Source organism: Fundulus heteroclitus, chromosome 13 (assembly GCF_011125445.2).
Source record: "Fundulus heteroclitus isolate FHET01 chromosome 13, MU-UCD_Fhet_4.1, whole genome shotgun sequence".
In the NCBI taxonomy this organism is placed as follows: Eukaryota; Metazoa; Chordata; class Actinopteri; order Cyprinodontiformes; family Fundulidae; genus Fundulus; species Fundulus heteroclitus.
Genome location: NC_046373.1, coordinates 19665445 through 19679346, shown reverse-complemented (window position 1 = coordinate 19679346; position 13902 = coordinate 19665445). Strand labels below are relative to the sequence as shown.

General features: G+C 41.1%; 2 protein-coding genes across 2 annotated transcripts; both read left to right on the top strand.

Moving 5' to 3' along the window:
- The first annotated feature begins 1197 nt into the window (after positions 1-1197).
- Positions 1198-5835, top strand: atp5if1 (ATP synthase inhibitory factor subunit 1). The gene is made up of 3 exons (XM_012875310.3): positions 1198-1364; positions 5336-5448; positions 5538-5835. Exons 1-3 carry the CDS (start codon positions 1293-1295, stop codon positions 5677-5679), a joined length of 327 nt encoding a protein of 108 aa, XP_012730764.2. The 5' UTR covers positions 1198-1292; the 3' UTR covers positions 5680-5835.
- Positions 5836-6863: 1028 nt separating this feature from the next.
- On the top strand, positions 6864-11771 carry LOC105935132 (heterogeneous nuclear ribonucleoprotein R). The gene is made up of 11 exons (XM_012875401.3): positions 6864-7035; positions 7926-8086; positions 8204-8322; positions 8418-8525; positions 8624-8737; positions 8937-9113; positions 9332-9467; positions 9562-9767; positions 9844-9993; positions 10080-10201; positions 10276-11771. The coding sequence occupies exons 2-11, from the start codon at positions 7930-7932 to the stop codon at positions 10880-10882; spliced, it is 1896 nt and encodes a 631-aa protein (XP_012730855.1). The 5' UTR covers positions 6864-7035; positions 7926-7929; the 3' UTR covers positions 10883-11771.
- The last annotated feature ends 2131 nt before the right edge of the window (positions 11772-13902 follow it).

Below are 13902 nucleotides of genomic sequence, written 5' to 3'. Positions count from 1 at the left end.
GCAAAAGACAAAAGATGATCTGTGCAGAGGTTCGCCTTCCTGTAGAACAACACTAAAATTACAGCAAAAGCTATAAAGGCATATTCATGTCTTAGAATAGAATAGTCGAAGTCTAGAACTAAAACTGTGGTAAGATTTAAGAGGTATGCTTGGCCTATTTTGCAAAGAAAAATGGTCAAAAATGTTAGTGTCTAGATGTACAAAGCTGCTATTTGCATATCCCAAACTACATTTGCAGCTGTAATTGCAGCAAAAGGTTTTTGCTTTCAAGAAAATTTCAAGAAAACCATGTATCATTTTAGTACCACTTTACATGCACTACTTTTTATATGTATATCCCAATAAAATACAATGAAACTTGTGGTTTCAAGGCAAAGCAACGCAAAGCAAATTTATTTGTATAGCACATTTCAGTACAGAGACAATGCAAAGTGCATTACATGATTAAAATATGGGAAAATAAAACAGAATAAAAGCAAGTAGGAATAAAATGTAGAAACAAAATAAAACATGGTAAAATAGAAACTAAAAGCAAACATTAAAAACAGTTGGACTACAAAGTTGAACTAATGATGTTTCAGTAACGGATTAACTAGAACAGTCAAAAGAGATCCTGAACAAATGTGTTTTTCATCTTGATTTAAAGGAACTCAGGCTTTCCGCACTTTTACAGTTTTCTGGAAGTTTGTTCCAGATAAGTGCAGCCTTGGAACTAAATGCTGCTTCTTCGTGTTTGGTTGTGGTTACAGGTATGTGGAGTAGGCTGAAGCCAGAAGACCTGAGTGGTAGTGGAAAGTTCAAGGGGCATGCTTATGTTTGTCAGCACCCTGTATTTTCTTGATCACGTGTCTCTGCAATGCTTTATAAAATGATGATTTATGGGCCAAATTATTTTTTATATATAAATGTGAATTTATTAAATTCAGTCACATTTAATTGTTTTAATGAACAAGATGTGATATCAGCAACTGTCTTTTCTTTTTTCATCTATTCTTTAAACTATTAATTGTATTTCTTCGCAATTAAGTATATTTACTTGTTTGTTGCTGCCCACTTGTACACAAATATTTGCAATCATACAAAAATAAGTTAATTCCCCTGGTGTAGTTCTCCCCCTTGCCGCGCGATGGCAGCAGCGAGCACGCACGTTCTCCTCCCAGCTTTGCTTCTCCACGCCCAGTCAGAGTCCTTTAGTTCAAATTTCCTCCTGTTTCTCATCCGAAGTTGTTGGGCTTAGAGAGGACACGGGTTTCTGCGTTTTTTGAAGCAGCTCTGCTTGTATCTGACAGGTAATGGCGCGACTGTTTCTCAGGGGAACCCTGCAGAGGTGCATCGCCACCCAGATCAGGATGTCTTCAGACCAGGTAAATGGGTGGAATGGTGGCTTTTCCATGAAGTTAGCATTAGCTCGCCCAGTTTGTCACTGACACACACACACACACACACAAAGACAACTGGGTTGTTAGTTTGACATTTGTTCTGCCCTCTTCTTGTTGTGTTATGAGTCTTGAAAGCCTACAGTAAGGGATTTACTTTTGGTTAAAGGATGGAGAAAAAAAGTTGAATTATCTTTATAAATTTGCAGGGTTTTAATGCTTTTTAGCTTGCATATATATATATTTTTCCCCTTAAGGTTATCGTTGCAAGTGTGGCCTAATTTCGTCCTGATTGGCCAGCAAATCGATTAGTTGCTAAACCTTTTAGTCGCAAATACGTTCAGGGTTTCTCAGATTGTGTTTGAACTTGGCCAATTGGTTTGGTAATCGACCAAAATCTGTTTGTTTATCATAGTAAAACCAACAATCTAGGTTGCATAGCTTCGGTTTAACCCTCCCAGCTCTGACACACATTTCACCGGCCCCTCCCCCCCACACAAACACACAGTCTGATTCAATGGCAGGCAGGATTGCATGCTCGTACCTTATGCAGAAAAATACCCTGTTTACCTTTTTTTAAATATAAAGAATATACAATTTTAAAAGAAAGAACATGCAACGAAAACATGCACCAAAAAAAACAAAACTAGATTTGGTCTTGTGCAACCAGGACCTCGGCTTTAAAAATGCAGAGAGGGGGGTTTTCATGGCGAGGCATTACCGTAACTGGCGTAATACAGACGCACTTTAAATCGACACGCTTATAATCTCATCAAGCAAATGCGGTGGCTGGTATCTGGCCCCGGTGTGAGGCAGGGGGCATAAGATACACTATGTTGGGTCTGTTGTAGTTGCAGATCTGTGGAACATGGACCCAAGAACCAATCTGGACTTTGATCAAGCAAGTCGCACACTCTGAACACGTGTGCAGCCAATATGTGAGGCATCCACCCTGACATTGAAAATGGGTGGACCACAGGTCTGTCAGCTTTACAATCCAAGGAGCCATTTTTGCCCTCAGTTCATCTAAATAAAGTTTTAGAGGTGCGAATGTTACATGACCAGACGCATATGGATATTTGGTTGGTGATATTTGTGGAAAATTAAAAAAAATAAAATAATAAATGCATGTAGTTTTCAGACAAACGGCAAGACATTTTTTTTTAAAAAAATGTTATTGTCGCTCTGTTGTAGAAATTGAATGCAGCTCTGCAACCTGCATTCGATTGGACTGTACTGGAGCAAATGGGAATGTGCCGAATGTATGCACACTACAGACAAACTAGCAGCTCTCCTGTCTGGGACAGCAGTGACAAGCTGAAGGTTGTGAAAAGGCCACCTGTTTCACATTGACCTTTGTGACTTCGGGCTTCAGGGAGGGCAACATATGCTGCACTCAGTCTGAAAAGGCCCCTGAAGCTTTGTCCACTGTTATTAATGCAAATAGTGTGCCAAAGGGCATAAGATGACCATTATAACTGGTGATCTGACTAGTTAAATATGTCATATTTCACTAAATATGTCATAATTAACTAGTGTGTAGCTTTGACAGTGAAAGGATTTATAGGGAGAACATTTAGAAACTGATTTAATACTTGTTTACATGGTTAAAAAAAATGTTCAGCCTACTTACTCATTCTATTATTTTTTGCATTGGACAAGACAAACCGGTCCAACTATATTGGATCCAAATTGATCAATCCCGTTTGTCCGCGTATAATCATATGTGCTCCATTAAGATTCAGGTACAGACAGCCTATTATTATTATTATACTTTTTATACAGTAAGATGAAATTCAGTTGAAAGCCCTGCTGCTTATTCTGAGTTGTTCAGTTTACAGAAATCCCTCGTTGGGACCAAGCATAGGGCGATAGTGGAGAATATCAACTCCATTTTAACAGGAAGTTAAAAAAAAATCCATAAATTGTGTTGCTCTTGGATTACGTGGCAACATTGTGTAACATTTCCCTCCAGAAGTGGAAACTCTGACCTGAGAATGATGCCACACCCAGATTTACCGCCTTTTTTACGTTCAAATTAGAGAACCCGTGCCGTCTTCTCAAGCATTTCAACATTGCTACAGCTGGGACTTTTGAGATAAAAAAAAAAAAGGATTGTAGTTTAGTTTAGCGTGATTTTTAAATTCCAGTTAATGAAATTATCTTCGGGGTTGTTAGTTTTAGTGTTTCTCCTTTAGTGGTTTTCATGAGAGCGTCGGCAAAAATCGATACATTTGAAAAGAGGTGTAATTTACCTGATAAAAATCCCACTTCATGTAATTTCTGTCCAGAATAAGTGTTATTATTTTATGAGATTGGGCTTCGACTGTAGTGACATGTAGCCACGGGCATACAGTTGGCTAAAAGCATGACAAAGAATTGTTATATACTATTTCTCTTTTATCGCCATAAATGACAGATAATGTTTATCAACTCTGAATTTCATTCCTACTTTGAGGCATGCTACTTTGCTGAGGAGGACATTGTTTTGGTGATCGTGTTCAGATATTAACCCACAAATTTGATTTATTTATGCCTCATATCGTCCTGCGTCGTCATGCAGGATGCTGATGCACCGTGTAAATACTTTTCATTAACACAAGCCAAATCGGGACAGGATGTAGTTAAGCAGAAGCTGGGTCAGTGGGTTATGCCTTTGTGTTCAGATCTCACAAGAAGCGTCTGCAGGTGGGAACTATTCTTCACCGTAAATCATTTCCTTTTTCACAGTTTTTGATTGGCAAGGGTGGCGAAAGGAGGTCAGCTTTTCTTCTTTTGAAGGACATGGAAGAAAATATAGTTCCTTATCAATGTCGTAACATAAAATTGGACAAGAGTCGCCGAATACCTGAAGATGGTTTAAATATCTGCTAGTCCACTAACGGAAAAACCAGGAAATGATAGACGTGAGTCATAATCTGACGATGGTCTAAATCAGGGGTGTCAAACTCATTTTGGTTTAGGGGCCGCATACAGCTTAATCTGATGTCAAGAGGGCCACACGAGTAAACTCATTGCAAGATTAAATAGAACTAATAAAAGTGGACTTGTTGTTGATTTTTATATTTAAATGAATTTCACTTTTACACAATATATTATGAATAACCTCAGCGTTTTTAAGAAAAGTGTGTGCAATTTCAACAATACTTTTACTCAGTTAAACATTTACTTGTGCAGTATGCATAAGAACTGATCAAAGTGATTGTAAAATGTTGAGAAACATTTATTCAAATTTTTTGGAACTTAAAAACACTGTCCTGCATGACAAAATACATCAAACAGATAAAAATTAAGAAATTATTTAAAATCAATTTTCCACATCTGAAGCTCAGTGCTACCATCTGCTGATTAATACACAGCGCCCCTCGTGGACAATATAGGAACTGCAGATTTCCAATTAAACGAAGTACATGTTTTTTTCAATAATTGTTTTATCATTCTCTTCCTTTCCTCTCCTACTTTCCCATTGTAGTGTCCATATCATTTGAGATATTCCCCGCATGAATCATAATAAAACTATTCACATTCATAAATCAAGTGCAGCACTATGGCAAAAGCAGTACTGCTCCACTTGTGAAAGTCAAATCTGATGAGCTCTTTTTGGCATTAAGACAAGTTAATTCTTATTGCCACATTGCCAGACAGGACACTGGATAATTTTTTTTTTTTTTTTTTTTTTTTGAGAATAATGATAATACATTTTGCCAGCGGGCCAGACTAAATTGTTCGGCGGGCCGGAACCGGCCCGCGGGCCGTATGTTTGACACCCCTGGTCTAAATAAAGGCGAAAACTTGAGTTTAAAACATTGTCTGTTGGACAAATAGCCTGTTTAAATGCTCCACTGTATACATTTTTTGAAACATTAAAGGTTGTCGATGTGCTTTGAAAGGCATTATTAACCACAAGTGTAGAATGAATCACTTATCTGGAGCATTTTTTTTTTGTGTGTGTTTTTCAGCTTGGGGAGCTGGGCAAAGGAGCGGGGAAAGGCGGAGGTGGCGGAGGATATGTGAGGTCGGCAGGAGGCGCGTTCGGAAAGCGGGAAGCTGCAGAAGAGGAGCGATACTTCAGGTGAAACACAGGGCCTTATTGTAGCAACTGGTCTGATCCGGACCGGGCGAGCCTTTTTTAACCCTCTGGATTACTGGGTTCTCTTTCAGGCAGAGGGAGCGGGAGCAGTTGGAGGCTCTGAGGAAGCACCACGCCGAGGAGATTGAGCACCACAAGAAGGAAATCGAACGCCTACAAAGAGAGATTGACCGCCACAAGGGCAAAATCAGAAAGCTGTCGCATGACGACTGAGGCGGAGAAGCCTGCCGTCATTCGTTTCCTGAGTGCGACCGCTCGTTGAATATCACTTGTTTCCTCTGCTGGTCAAGGCAGATCCTGTGGTCGTGGGATGTTCTACTGACCTCTTTGTAAGGGCTGAAACAATAAAGTGATTCTTTTTTTCCTGAATTGACTAATTGTCAGCTGTTTTTTTTTGTTTTTTTTTTTGTGGTGGTGGTGGTAGAATTGGGAATTTGTCTAATGTGTGCAGAACAAATAACTTCATCTGATTTGTTCCATGTTTCTTTTTTTGAACAATGGATGCTCTTTTTGTGAAAATCAAGCTCATATTTTTCCATTGTCTATGCTAACTTGTCCTTGGAGGGCTGCAGGGGGGGGTCGGTGCCCATATCCAACAGTTGGAACACCCTGGACAGGTGACCAGCACCTCGGAGACACAGGACAAATAACTATGTACACAATCACTACTTGGAGCCATTTACAAAGACTTATTAACATGTTTATTTTTAAGAAATAAACCTTTAGTAGGTGGGGGTGGAGAAACCACACTTGCATAGGAGGGACATGGTCTCTGCTCAACCTGTTAATTTAGTGGATCTTCATATCTTGGTAGCTTTGCAGTTATGCCATAGTTTATTTGGTCTTCTTTTCCAATTTGGGTTAAATGTTTTATAGCCTAACTCAGTTTTAATTTCTGCACAAAGGCAATTTCCGAATTGCCTTGTGTGGTAATTTGTCTTTATGAAGCTATTTTCTCTGGTTTCTCACAAACCTCCAAGGCCTTCATATAACGGCTATACTGAGGTTATACTTTAGGCTTTCTCTTAAGTAGGTGACTTTTTTTAACATTGCTTGCACATGATTTCAATAAGGGAAAAAAAGAGTAAATGAGGTGGGCATACATGATACAAGTTTTAGATTATTTGTAAAATCACAATGAAGATTTTGATTTTCATTTTTGGCAAACTGTGCTTCCGTTAGTGCTCCTCAAAATACGGTGATTAAATAGGAAAGTCTTTAAAATTGTCTGTTTTTAATATTGGTCAAATTATGTCATATCGGGTTTCTTATACTGATGGAATCTACATTAATTTTATATATGTATATTCCCTACTTCGCCACACAAGGGCGCATGAACCGAACCCACCGAATACACCCGTTGCCCTTCATGAGTTCTCGTTCAACGTCTCGCGACAGTTGGTGAGCGGTTGCGTTGTTCGGGCGAGCCGACGACGAGACCGCTGGTGTCTGCAAAATTGTCTCGTGGGTTCGACACAAACATTCGTCTTTTGGCTTATTTAGTTCGTACGAAACTTAAAAAAAAACACGCATTGAAACACGTTGCGGTTGCCTACCTGAATTTGACCGGTAAGTTTTGTTAGCTACCTGTTTTTTGCGCCCTTTGTGTGTTTGGCGTGTGCACGGCGTTTTTCGGCACTATGCGGCCTGTTAGCTTTCACAGCTAGCAAGAAAGCTAGCTACTGGTCATGCTCGCAGAGGAAAGAGAAAATCATCCTTTAACGCCACTAATGCTCTGAAACGTGTTTGATTAACCACTCGGTGGTTCGTAGTTACAATCGGGTTTAGCTAGTAAAACCTTGCGCCGGGTAATTATTAGAAAACAAGCGTGTTCATTTAGCTTTGTAGCTGGCTGCATGTGAAGGGGGCGGGACTGTAGTCGCCGTTGCTTTCTGAGAGCCCGGGCTATTTTAACTCGAAACAGAAACCTCACCACGTTGTTTGTCGTTCTTAAGCACTATTTGCAGGAATCTTATACAGTGGCATCCCGCAAATTGCAAGCCCGTATCGTGGTTTAGAAAAACCAGGTTATTCGTGCAGAGTTAATTAGGAGAAATCCCATAAACTGAAACTGACGCATTTCTAGTTTCTAGGGACTTCAGCAATGTTTTCAAAGAAGCTAAAATTTAATATCCTCAGATTGTTTAAATGATGTCCTTCAGTTTTCAATAAACTTAATGCTAAAACTGAATATTACATTACTTGTAATGGCCTATAACTGTGTGCTATCTTGTGAAGTTTTTTTTAAAAAACATATGTTTTTGTAACATATAAAAATATATGTTACATGCTTTCAAGAGAATAAAGTGAGATTTTGTTGGACCAGAATAAAAAAAAATGGCAACTGCTGTCTTGCTTTTTGTCTGTAGGAATCCATCAGTCTTATCACTTGAATTTAAGGAAGATTAAATCTCCAGTTTATCTCATCTTCTTTTCTTTCTTTTTTTTTTCCTCTGCAGAAGAATGGCCACCACTGAGGTGAATGGCAGCTCTGCTCCAACAAAGGAGGAAGAGGAACCCATGGATGTGACAACCACACACACAGAAAACTACCAAACTCTCCTTGATGCTGGGCTGCCTCAGAAAGTGGCTGAAAGCCTCGATAACATCTTCCAGACAGGTGAATCATTTCGGCTGTGCACGTACACCCAAAACGAAAGGAAAAACGCACATCTTCAAGCGTGTTTCGTTTGATTATGTGTTGATTGCTGTAACTAACACGGCGACTTCACTGCAGGGTTGGTGGCGTATGCTGACCTGGATGAAAGGGCTATCGATGCTCTGCGAGAGTTCAACGAAGAGGGAGCGCTCACTGTGCTGCAGCAGTTTAAAGAAAGCGACTTATCCCATGTTCAGGTACCCGTTTGGTTTCAGATTTTTCTCTAGAGCAACATCTCTTTTGCTGTTGGTGATTTCTGTCTGTATTAATTTGAGGGTCGTTTTCTTGGTAGAATAAAAGTGCTTTCCTTTGTGGAGTTATGAAGACATACAGACAGCGGGAAAAACAAGGAAGCAAGGTCCAAGAGTCAACTAAGGGTCCGGATGAAGTAAAAATAAAGGTAATTAGTAGCTTTGATGGGATATTTGGTGTATAAACGCAAAAGTAAATGTTAAGAGTAAAAGTTTCATTATGTGTTTTTGTGTGTGTGTGTTTTAGGCTCTGTTGGAGCGGACAGGTTACACGCTGGATGTGACAACAGGGCAGAGGAAGTACGGAGGTCCTCCCCCTGAGACTGTGTTTAAAGGCACACAACCAGGGATTGGAACCGAGGTAAGTTTTGCGTTGAGGGGGGAAAATAAGGCTGTTTTAAGGACACCTATTGCAGAGTTATTCTTCAAAGAAGTTTGGAAAGATAGAATGAGCAATCTGAACACAAAACTGGAAATGCCCAGCAGTAAAGTGTATTTGCTGTAGATTTGAGCATTACAACAAAGGCTTCAAATGAATGTCTTGTTTTTTTCTTATTCAGGTGTTTGTTGGAAAAATCCCCCGGGATTTATACGAAGATGAGCTTGTGCCACTGTTTGAGTCTGCTGGGCCCATCTGGGACCTGAGGTTAATGATGGACCCTCTGTCTGGTCAGAACAGGGGTTACGCCTTCATCACTTACTGCAACAAGGATGATGCGCAAAAGGCTGTGAAGTTGGTAAGTTGTTGTTGTGCAGTCAAAGCGAGTATTATTGCCATCCTGCAACGACTGAACAAATGGTATTTGTCCTAACAGAGCTGCAACCTGCTTTATGCCGCGATTTATTTGTTTGAGCAGGCCGTTAAACATTTTTTAAACACTTTAATTCAAAATCTCCCCTGGGAGAGATTTCCTGCCATGATTTTACAAATGTATTTTCTTTGTTTTGTTTTCAGTGTGATAACCACGAAATCCGCCCTGGGAAGTATTTGGGTGTGTGTATATCTGTTGCAAACAATCGCCTGTTTGTTGGATCGATTCCAAAGAACAAGACAAGAGACAGTATATTAGAAGACTTTGGCAAAGTTACAGGTTTGTTGAAATTGTAAAGCAATGCTTGTCGTTTTAAACTCATTAAATCTGTAGTGGGTCGTTTGTAACGGGGTGTTACTCAATTATGTTACAGAGGGGCTGCAAGATGTGATCCTGTATCACCAGCCAGATGACAAGAAGAAGAACCGCGGTTTCTGTTTCCTCGAGTATGAGGATCACAAGTCTGCAGCTCAGGCGCGTCGCCGTTTGATGAGCGGGAAGGTCAAAGTTTGGGGGAACCCCGTCACAGTGGAGTGGGCCGACCCCGTCGCTGAGCCCGACCCGGAAGTTATGGCTAAGGTGAGCAGTCCGCGTCTTAAAAGCCATTCCTAGTCCTATCTGGTTCGGGAACTGACTGTCTTCACTGTGATCGCAGGTGAAAGTGCTCTTTGTGAGGAAGCTGGCCACAAACGTGACCGAGGAGCTGCTTGAGAAGACGTTCTCTCAGTTTGGGAAACTTGAACGAGTCAAAAAGCTAAAAGATTATGCGTTTGTCCATTTTGAAGACAGGGATGCTGCTGTAAAGGTGGGGATTTCTTTGATGTTTTAAAGGATGTCGTGCACACGGCGAGTCTGCGTGGTTTATAGTTGTCGACTCTTCTTGATGTTCAGGCTATGGAGGAGATGAATGGGAAGGAGCTCGGAGGGGAGGAAATCGAGATTGTCCTGGCTAAGCCCCCAGATAAGAAGAGGAAAGAGCGTCAGGCAGCCCGTCAGACCCCCAGGGGAGGAGGGTGAGTCAAACAGCCACGATCGCTCATCTGTGTTACTGATTATTGTGCCGACTAACATGTTTTAACCTCTGCAGGTATGATGACTACTACTACTACCCACCTCCCCGCATGCCGCCACCTGGCCGAGGAAGGGGCCGCGGTGGCCGAGGGGGCTACGCTTATCCTCCCGATTACTATGGCTATGAGGACTACTATGATGACTACTATGGCTATGACTACCACGACTACCGTGGTGGCTATGAGGACCCTTACTACGGCTATGACGACATGTACAGCATGAGGAGCCGTGGGACCCGCCCAAGCAGGGGCGGGCCTCCGCCGCCAAGAGTCCGCGGCGCCCCTCCGACAAGAGGCCGGGGCGGTTTTGCCCAAAGGGGGCCGCCCATCGGTGGTCCGCGCGGCGCCCGGGGAGGACGGGGCGCGCCCTTCCAGCCTCAAAGGGGGCGTGGTCCTCGCGGTGCCCGGGGCAATCGCGGGGGCAACGTCGGCGGAAAGAGGAAGGCCGACGTATTTAACCAGCCTGACTCCAAGCGCCGCCAGACCAACAACCAACAGAACTGGGGGTCCCAGCCCATCGCCCAGCAGCCCCTGCAGCAAGGGGCCGACTATTCCGGTAACTATGGTTACAGTAATGACACCATGGAGTTTTCACAAGATTCTTATGGGCAACAGTGGAAGTAGATGCACCTAAAGGTATTTGGCAACAGCAAAAAAAAAGAGGAAAACAACAAAAGAGAAAAAAAAAAAGGAGAGATTGGCCACAATTTTTGATTGACTTTTTATTCTTCTTATTCTTCATCCCTCATGAAAAAAAAAATATCTGTATATACATATATCTGAGAAAAATGGACAGACTGCAGAATTGGCTCAAGACGATTGGCTGGAAATCCTTTTTGGCTGAAGAAATGAACGTAACCGTTGTGGTCATTTGTTACTCCTGCGGTTACATTGGGACACATCTTTAAAAAGAAAAAAAAATCAATACAATTTTATTGGAAATTTTTGTTCCTGGTTCTTTTAAAGCCAACAATGAACTCTTGACACACACACAAAAAAAAGCGGACGTTCATTCTCAAAAATTTGAGTGGACAATAAATACAACATGACCTTGCAGGAAGTTTCTTGTCCATGCTCCCATTTCCCTTCCCCTTCTTGTACTCCTTTTTAATTTGTGGTTTATTATAGTAGTTTAGGATCATGCTTGTAAATAAATGCATATGGTTAGAGCTTCGTATTCATTTTTTTTTCTTTTTTTTTCTTTTTTTTTTGCAATGGTGGAGAAAAGAATCCGCCAAAGGAGGAGGAAAAAAAAGGATAAAAGTTTTGTAATGTCCGACGTGTACGCCTAGCATTTCTAGCGATAGATAAATTGTGTTTTTTCTTCTTTTTTTTTTAAACTGATAACATAAACTTCCGTGTTTTCTTTCAACTTGCCCAGTAGAAATTGGTTTGGCTTACCATAAGAGCCATAGCAGTTTGTTCTCTGATGTTATTTGTATTTATAACTTTTACGTTTTGTTCCGTTTCAATAAAACTCAGATGAGCATCAGTCCATTGTCAGAACCTCAAACTCAAGTGTTGTGATTTGATCTATAACCTCGATTCTTTGATTCAGAAGTTTTTTTTTTCTTCAAGTCAAAAAATGTTTCCCCTTTTAGGAGAAAAAAAAAAACAAACCCTGCAAATCAACAGGAAACCTTGCCTGGATTAAACAGGGTTTTTATCATTTATTCCTCAAATGTTTGTTCAGTAACACTGCTGCATTTCCTTCACACAGTTGTTGGTCTGTAAACCTAACGATTCACACAAAGCATTCCCCGAAATTGTTCCCATTCCTCAAACCGTTCTCAGAAGCTCTTTGTCGTCTACCCTCTCCAAATGTTTTCTTCTGCCCTCCCCAACAGGAAGAAGCAGCATTTATCGCTCTGAAGAAAATGTGCTGCTTAGCAGCAGTTGTTTTGTTTTTTAACGTAACTTAATCCCATTTTGCAGCCGCAAAGCCTAAATGACTTGGTGGAAAAAAAAGAGAAAAAAAAAAGACTTTTCCAGCAGGTTTGTATTTTCTTTAAATTCCCCAGTTCAACGCATTTCTGTTTCAAAGGGGGAACTTGGTTGCAGATGGACCCACATCTACTTAATTCTGTGCAACTTAAAAAAAAAAAAAAAAAAAAGACATTTAAAGGACGAGAACAAGTTTGAGCAATGGCGAGCACTTTGACTCGGACGTGTGACGCACGCATAGATCCCGGCTTCAGAAACGCCCCCCGTGCGCTTTAACGCTCCCAAAAACGTACCGCCACACCCGCAGAAAGGCTTCGCCTGAGAGAGAATGTGTTTGCCAGGACGAATAGCGTTTCTCTAGCCTTTACCTGTTGGTGTCATTGTTGTGTATTTTGTTTCATGTGTCTGTCCTCTTATTCCAACCTGCCTAGGTGGAGACGCAAAGCGAGCGGCACCGCTAGCGTGAGGAACTCACCTGAACGGTACTTGAGGGTGAGCCAGCCTTGCACAGAGTACTGCCTCCTCTCCTGTAGCTAACTAAAATCACTCTTGAAGCTTAGGCAGGAAATAAGCTCTTCGTTTTTCTCTGTTTACGTGATCTGTAGAGACGGGCTTTATGTCAGTTCAAAACCTTTTGCTGTCAGTGCAGCCAGCGAAACTAGACGGCATTTGGTTTGGACGGACGTAACCTTGAAGTTCCTTTTTTAAGATTTGGTCCTTTTGCAAAGTGGTTGTAGCCAAAAAAACGGAATCATGTTTTCAGTTTTGGAGCCTCAGTTTGATTTATAACAGGAATTTATAACAGTAATATTGAAAACTACTATTTCTGAAGGAACCTACGACACTTTTCTTTATCAGTGTTGTTTAGATTTATTTCTCCAATTTGTTTTTAAAGAATCTTTACGCAAATTAGCTTTTCTTTCCTATGGGTGTCTTGCTCAGGGGAACCCAGAGCGGCTGATGAAAGCGTCCATGCCATTTTTTTATGTCTGAATGATTCGTGTCAGGCAGAATCAAGTCTGATACGAAGAAACGAGCTGGAAAATTCAAAACAAAGGCCTTGTAAGACCACCAAAAAGTGAAGAACCATCTCCCAAGACCACTTTCAAAGGTTACAAGAAAGTCTGGCTGCTTAGAAAACAATAAAAACACATTAGGGTTGACATAAGACTTTTGCTCAATGCGGCGCCTTTTCCAGGCTACAAGAAGACGGGTCACTAAAGTTAAGGGGAAATACTTCAATGTTTGGGCTATTTAGAGAACATTTCTCCAGTATACATTTATTTAAATCTACATATTTGCCCCATTACAGTAAAAAAATAAAGGTTTGAGAGCAATTTTATTTTTATTTTTTTTAATTAAATGATTCTTGGGTCAAACTGTAATGAAAAGCCTGAGTGCAGAAAGTCTTGGCTCTGGTTGGCAGAACACAAGTGAAACCATTCCAAACATCTGTTACATATCTTGGCTCACTGCACCAAAAAATCACTGCAGCTTGTCTGCAAGTAGGAGGAGCTGGACATCTACCCTCCATGGCCACTAGGGGCAGCAGCTCGAAAGCAAAATGGGTTGAAACCCTTTGCTTTGTCCGACGCTGCATTTAAGGGGTTATAGGAGCTGATTATTCGGTCTTTATGAAGCGCAGAGCCTATTTATCAAATATCTGTGCACATCAGAGCAGAGTCTGGCTTCAGCATGTC

Excerpts from the sequence above, each read along its gene's own strand:
- atp5if1 (XM_012875310.3), top strand. The coding sequence starts at position 1,293 with ATGGCGCGACTGTTTCTCAGGGGAACCCTGCAGAGGTGCATCGCCACC. Across the intron at positions 1,365-5,335 it reads TCAGGATGTCTTCAGACCAG|CTTGGGGAGCTGGGCAAAGG; the intron begins GTAAATGGGTGG and ends TGTGTTTTTCAG. Across the intron at positions 5,449-5,537 it reads GAAGAGGAGCGATACTTCAG|GCAGAGGGAGCGGGAGCAGT; the intron begins GTGAAACACAGG and ends GTTCTCTTTCAG.
- LOC105935132 (XM_012875401.3), top strand. The coding sequence starts at position 7,930 with ATGGCCACCACTGAGGTGAATGGCAGCTCTGCTCCAACAAAGGAGGAA. Across the intron at positions 8,323-8,417 it reads GCGACTTATCCCATGTTCAG|AATAAAAGTGCTTTCCTTTG; the intron begins GTACCCGTTTGG and ends TTTTCTTGGTAG. Across the intron at positions 10,202-10,275 it reads CAGACCCCCAGGGGAGGAGG|GTATGATGACTACTACTACT; the intron begins GTGAGTCAAACA and ends TAACCTCTGCAG.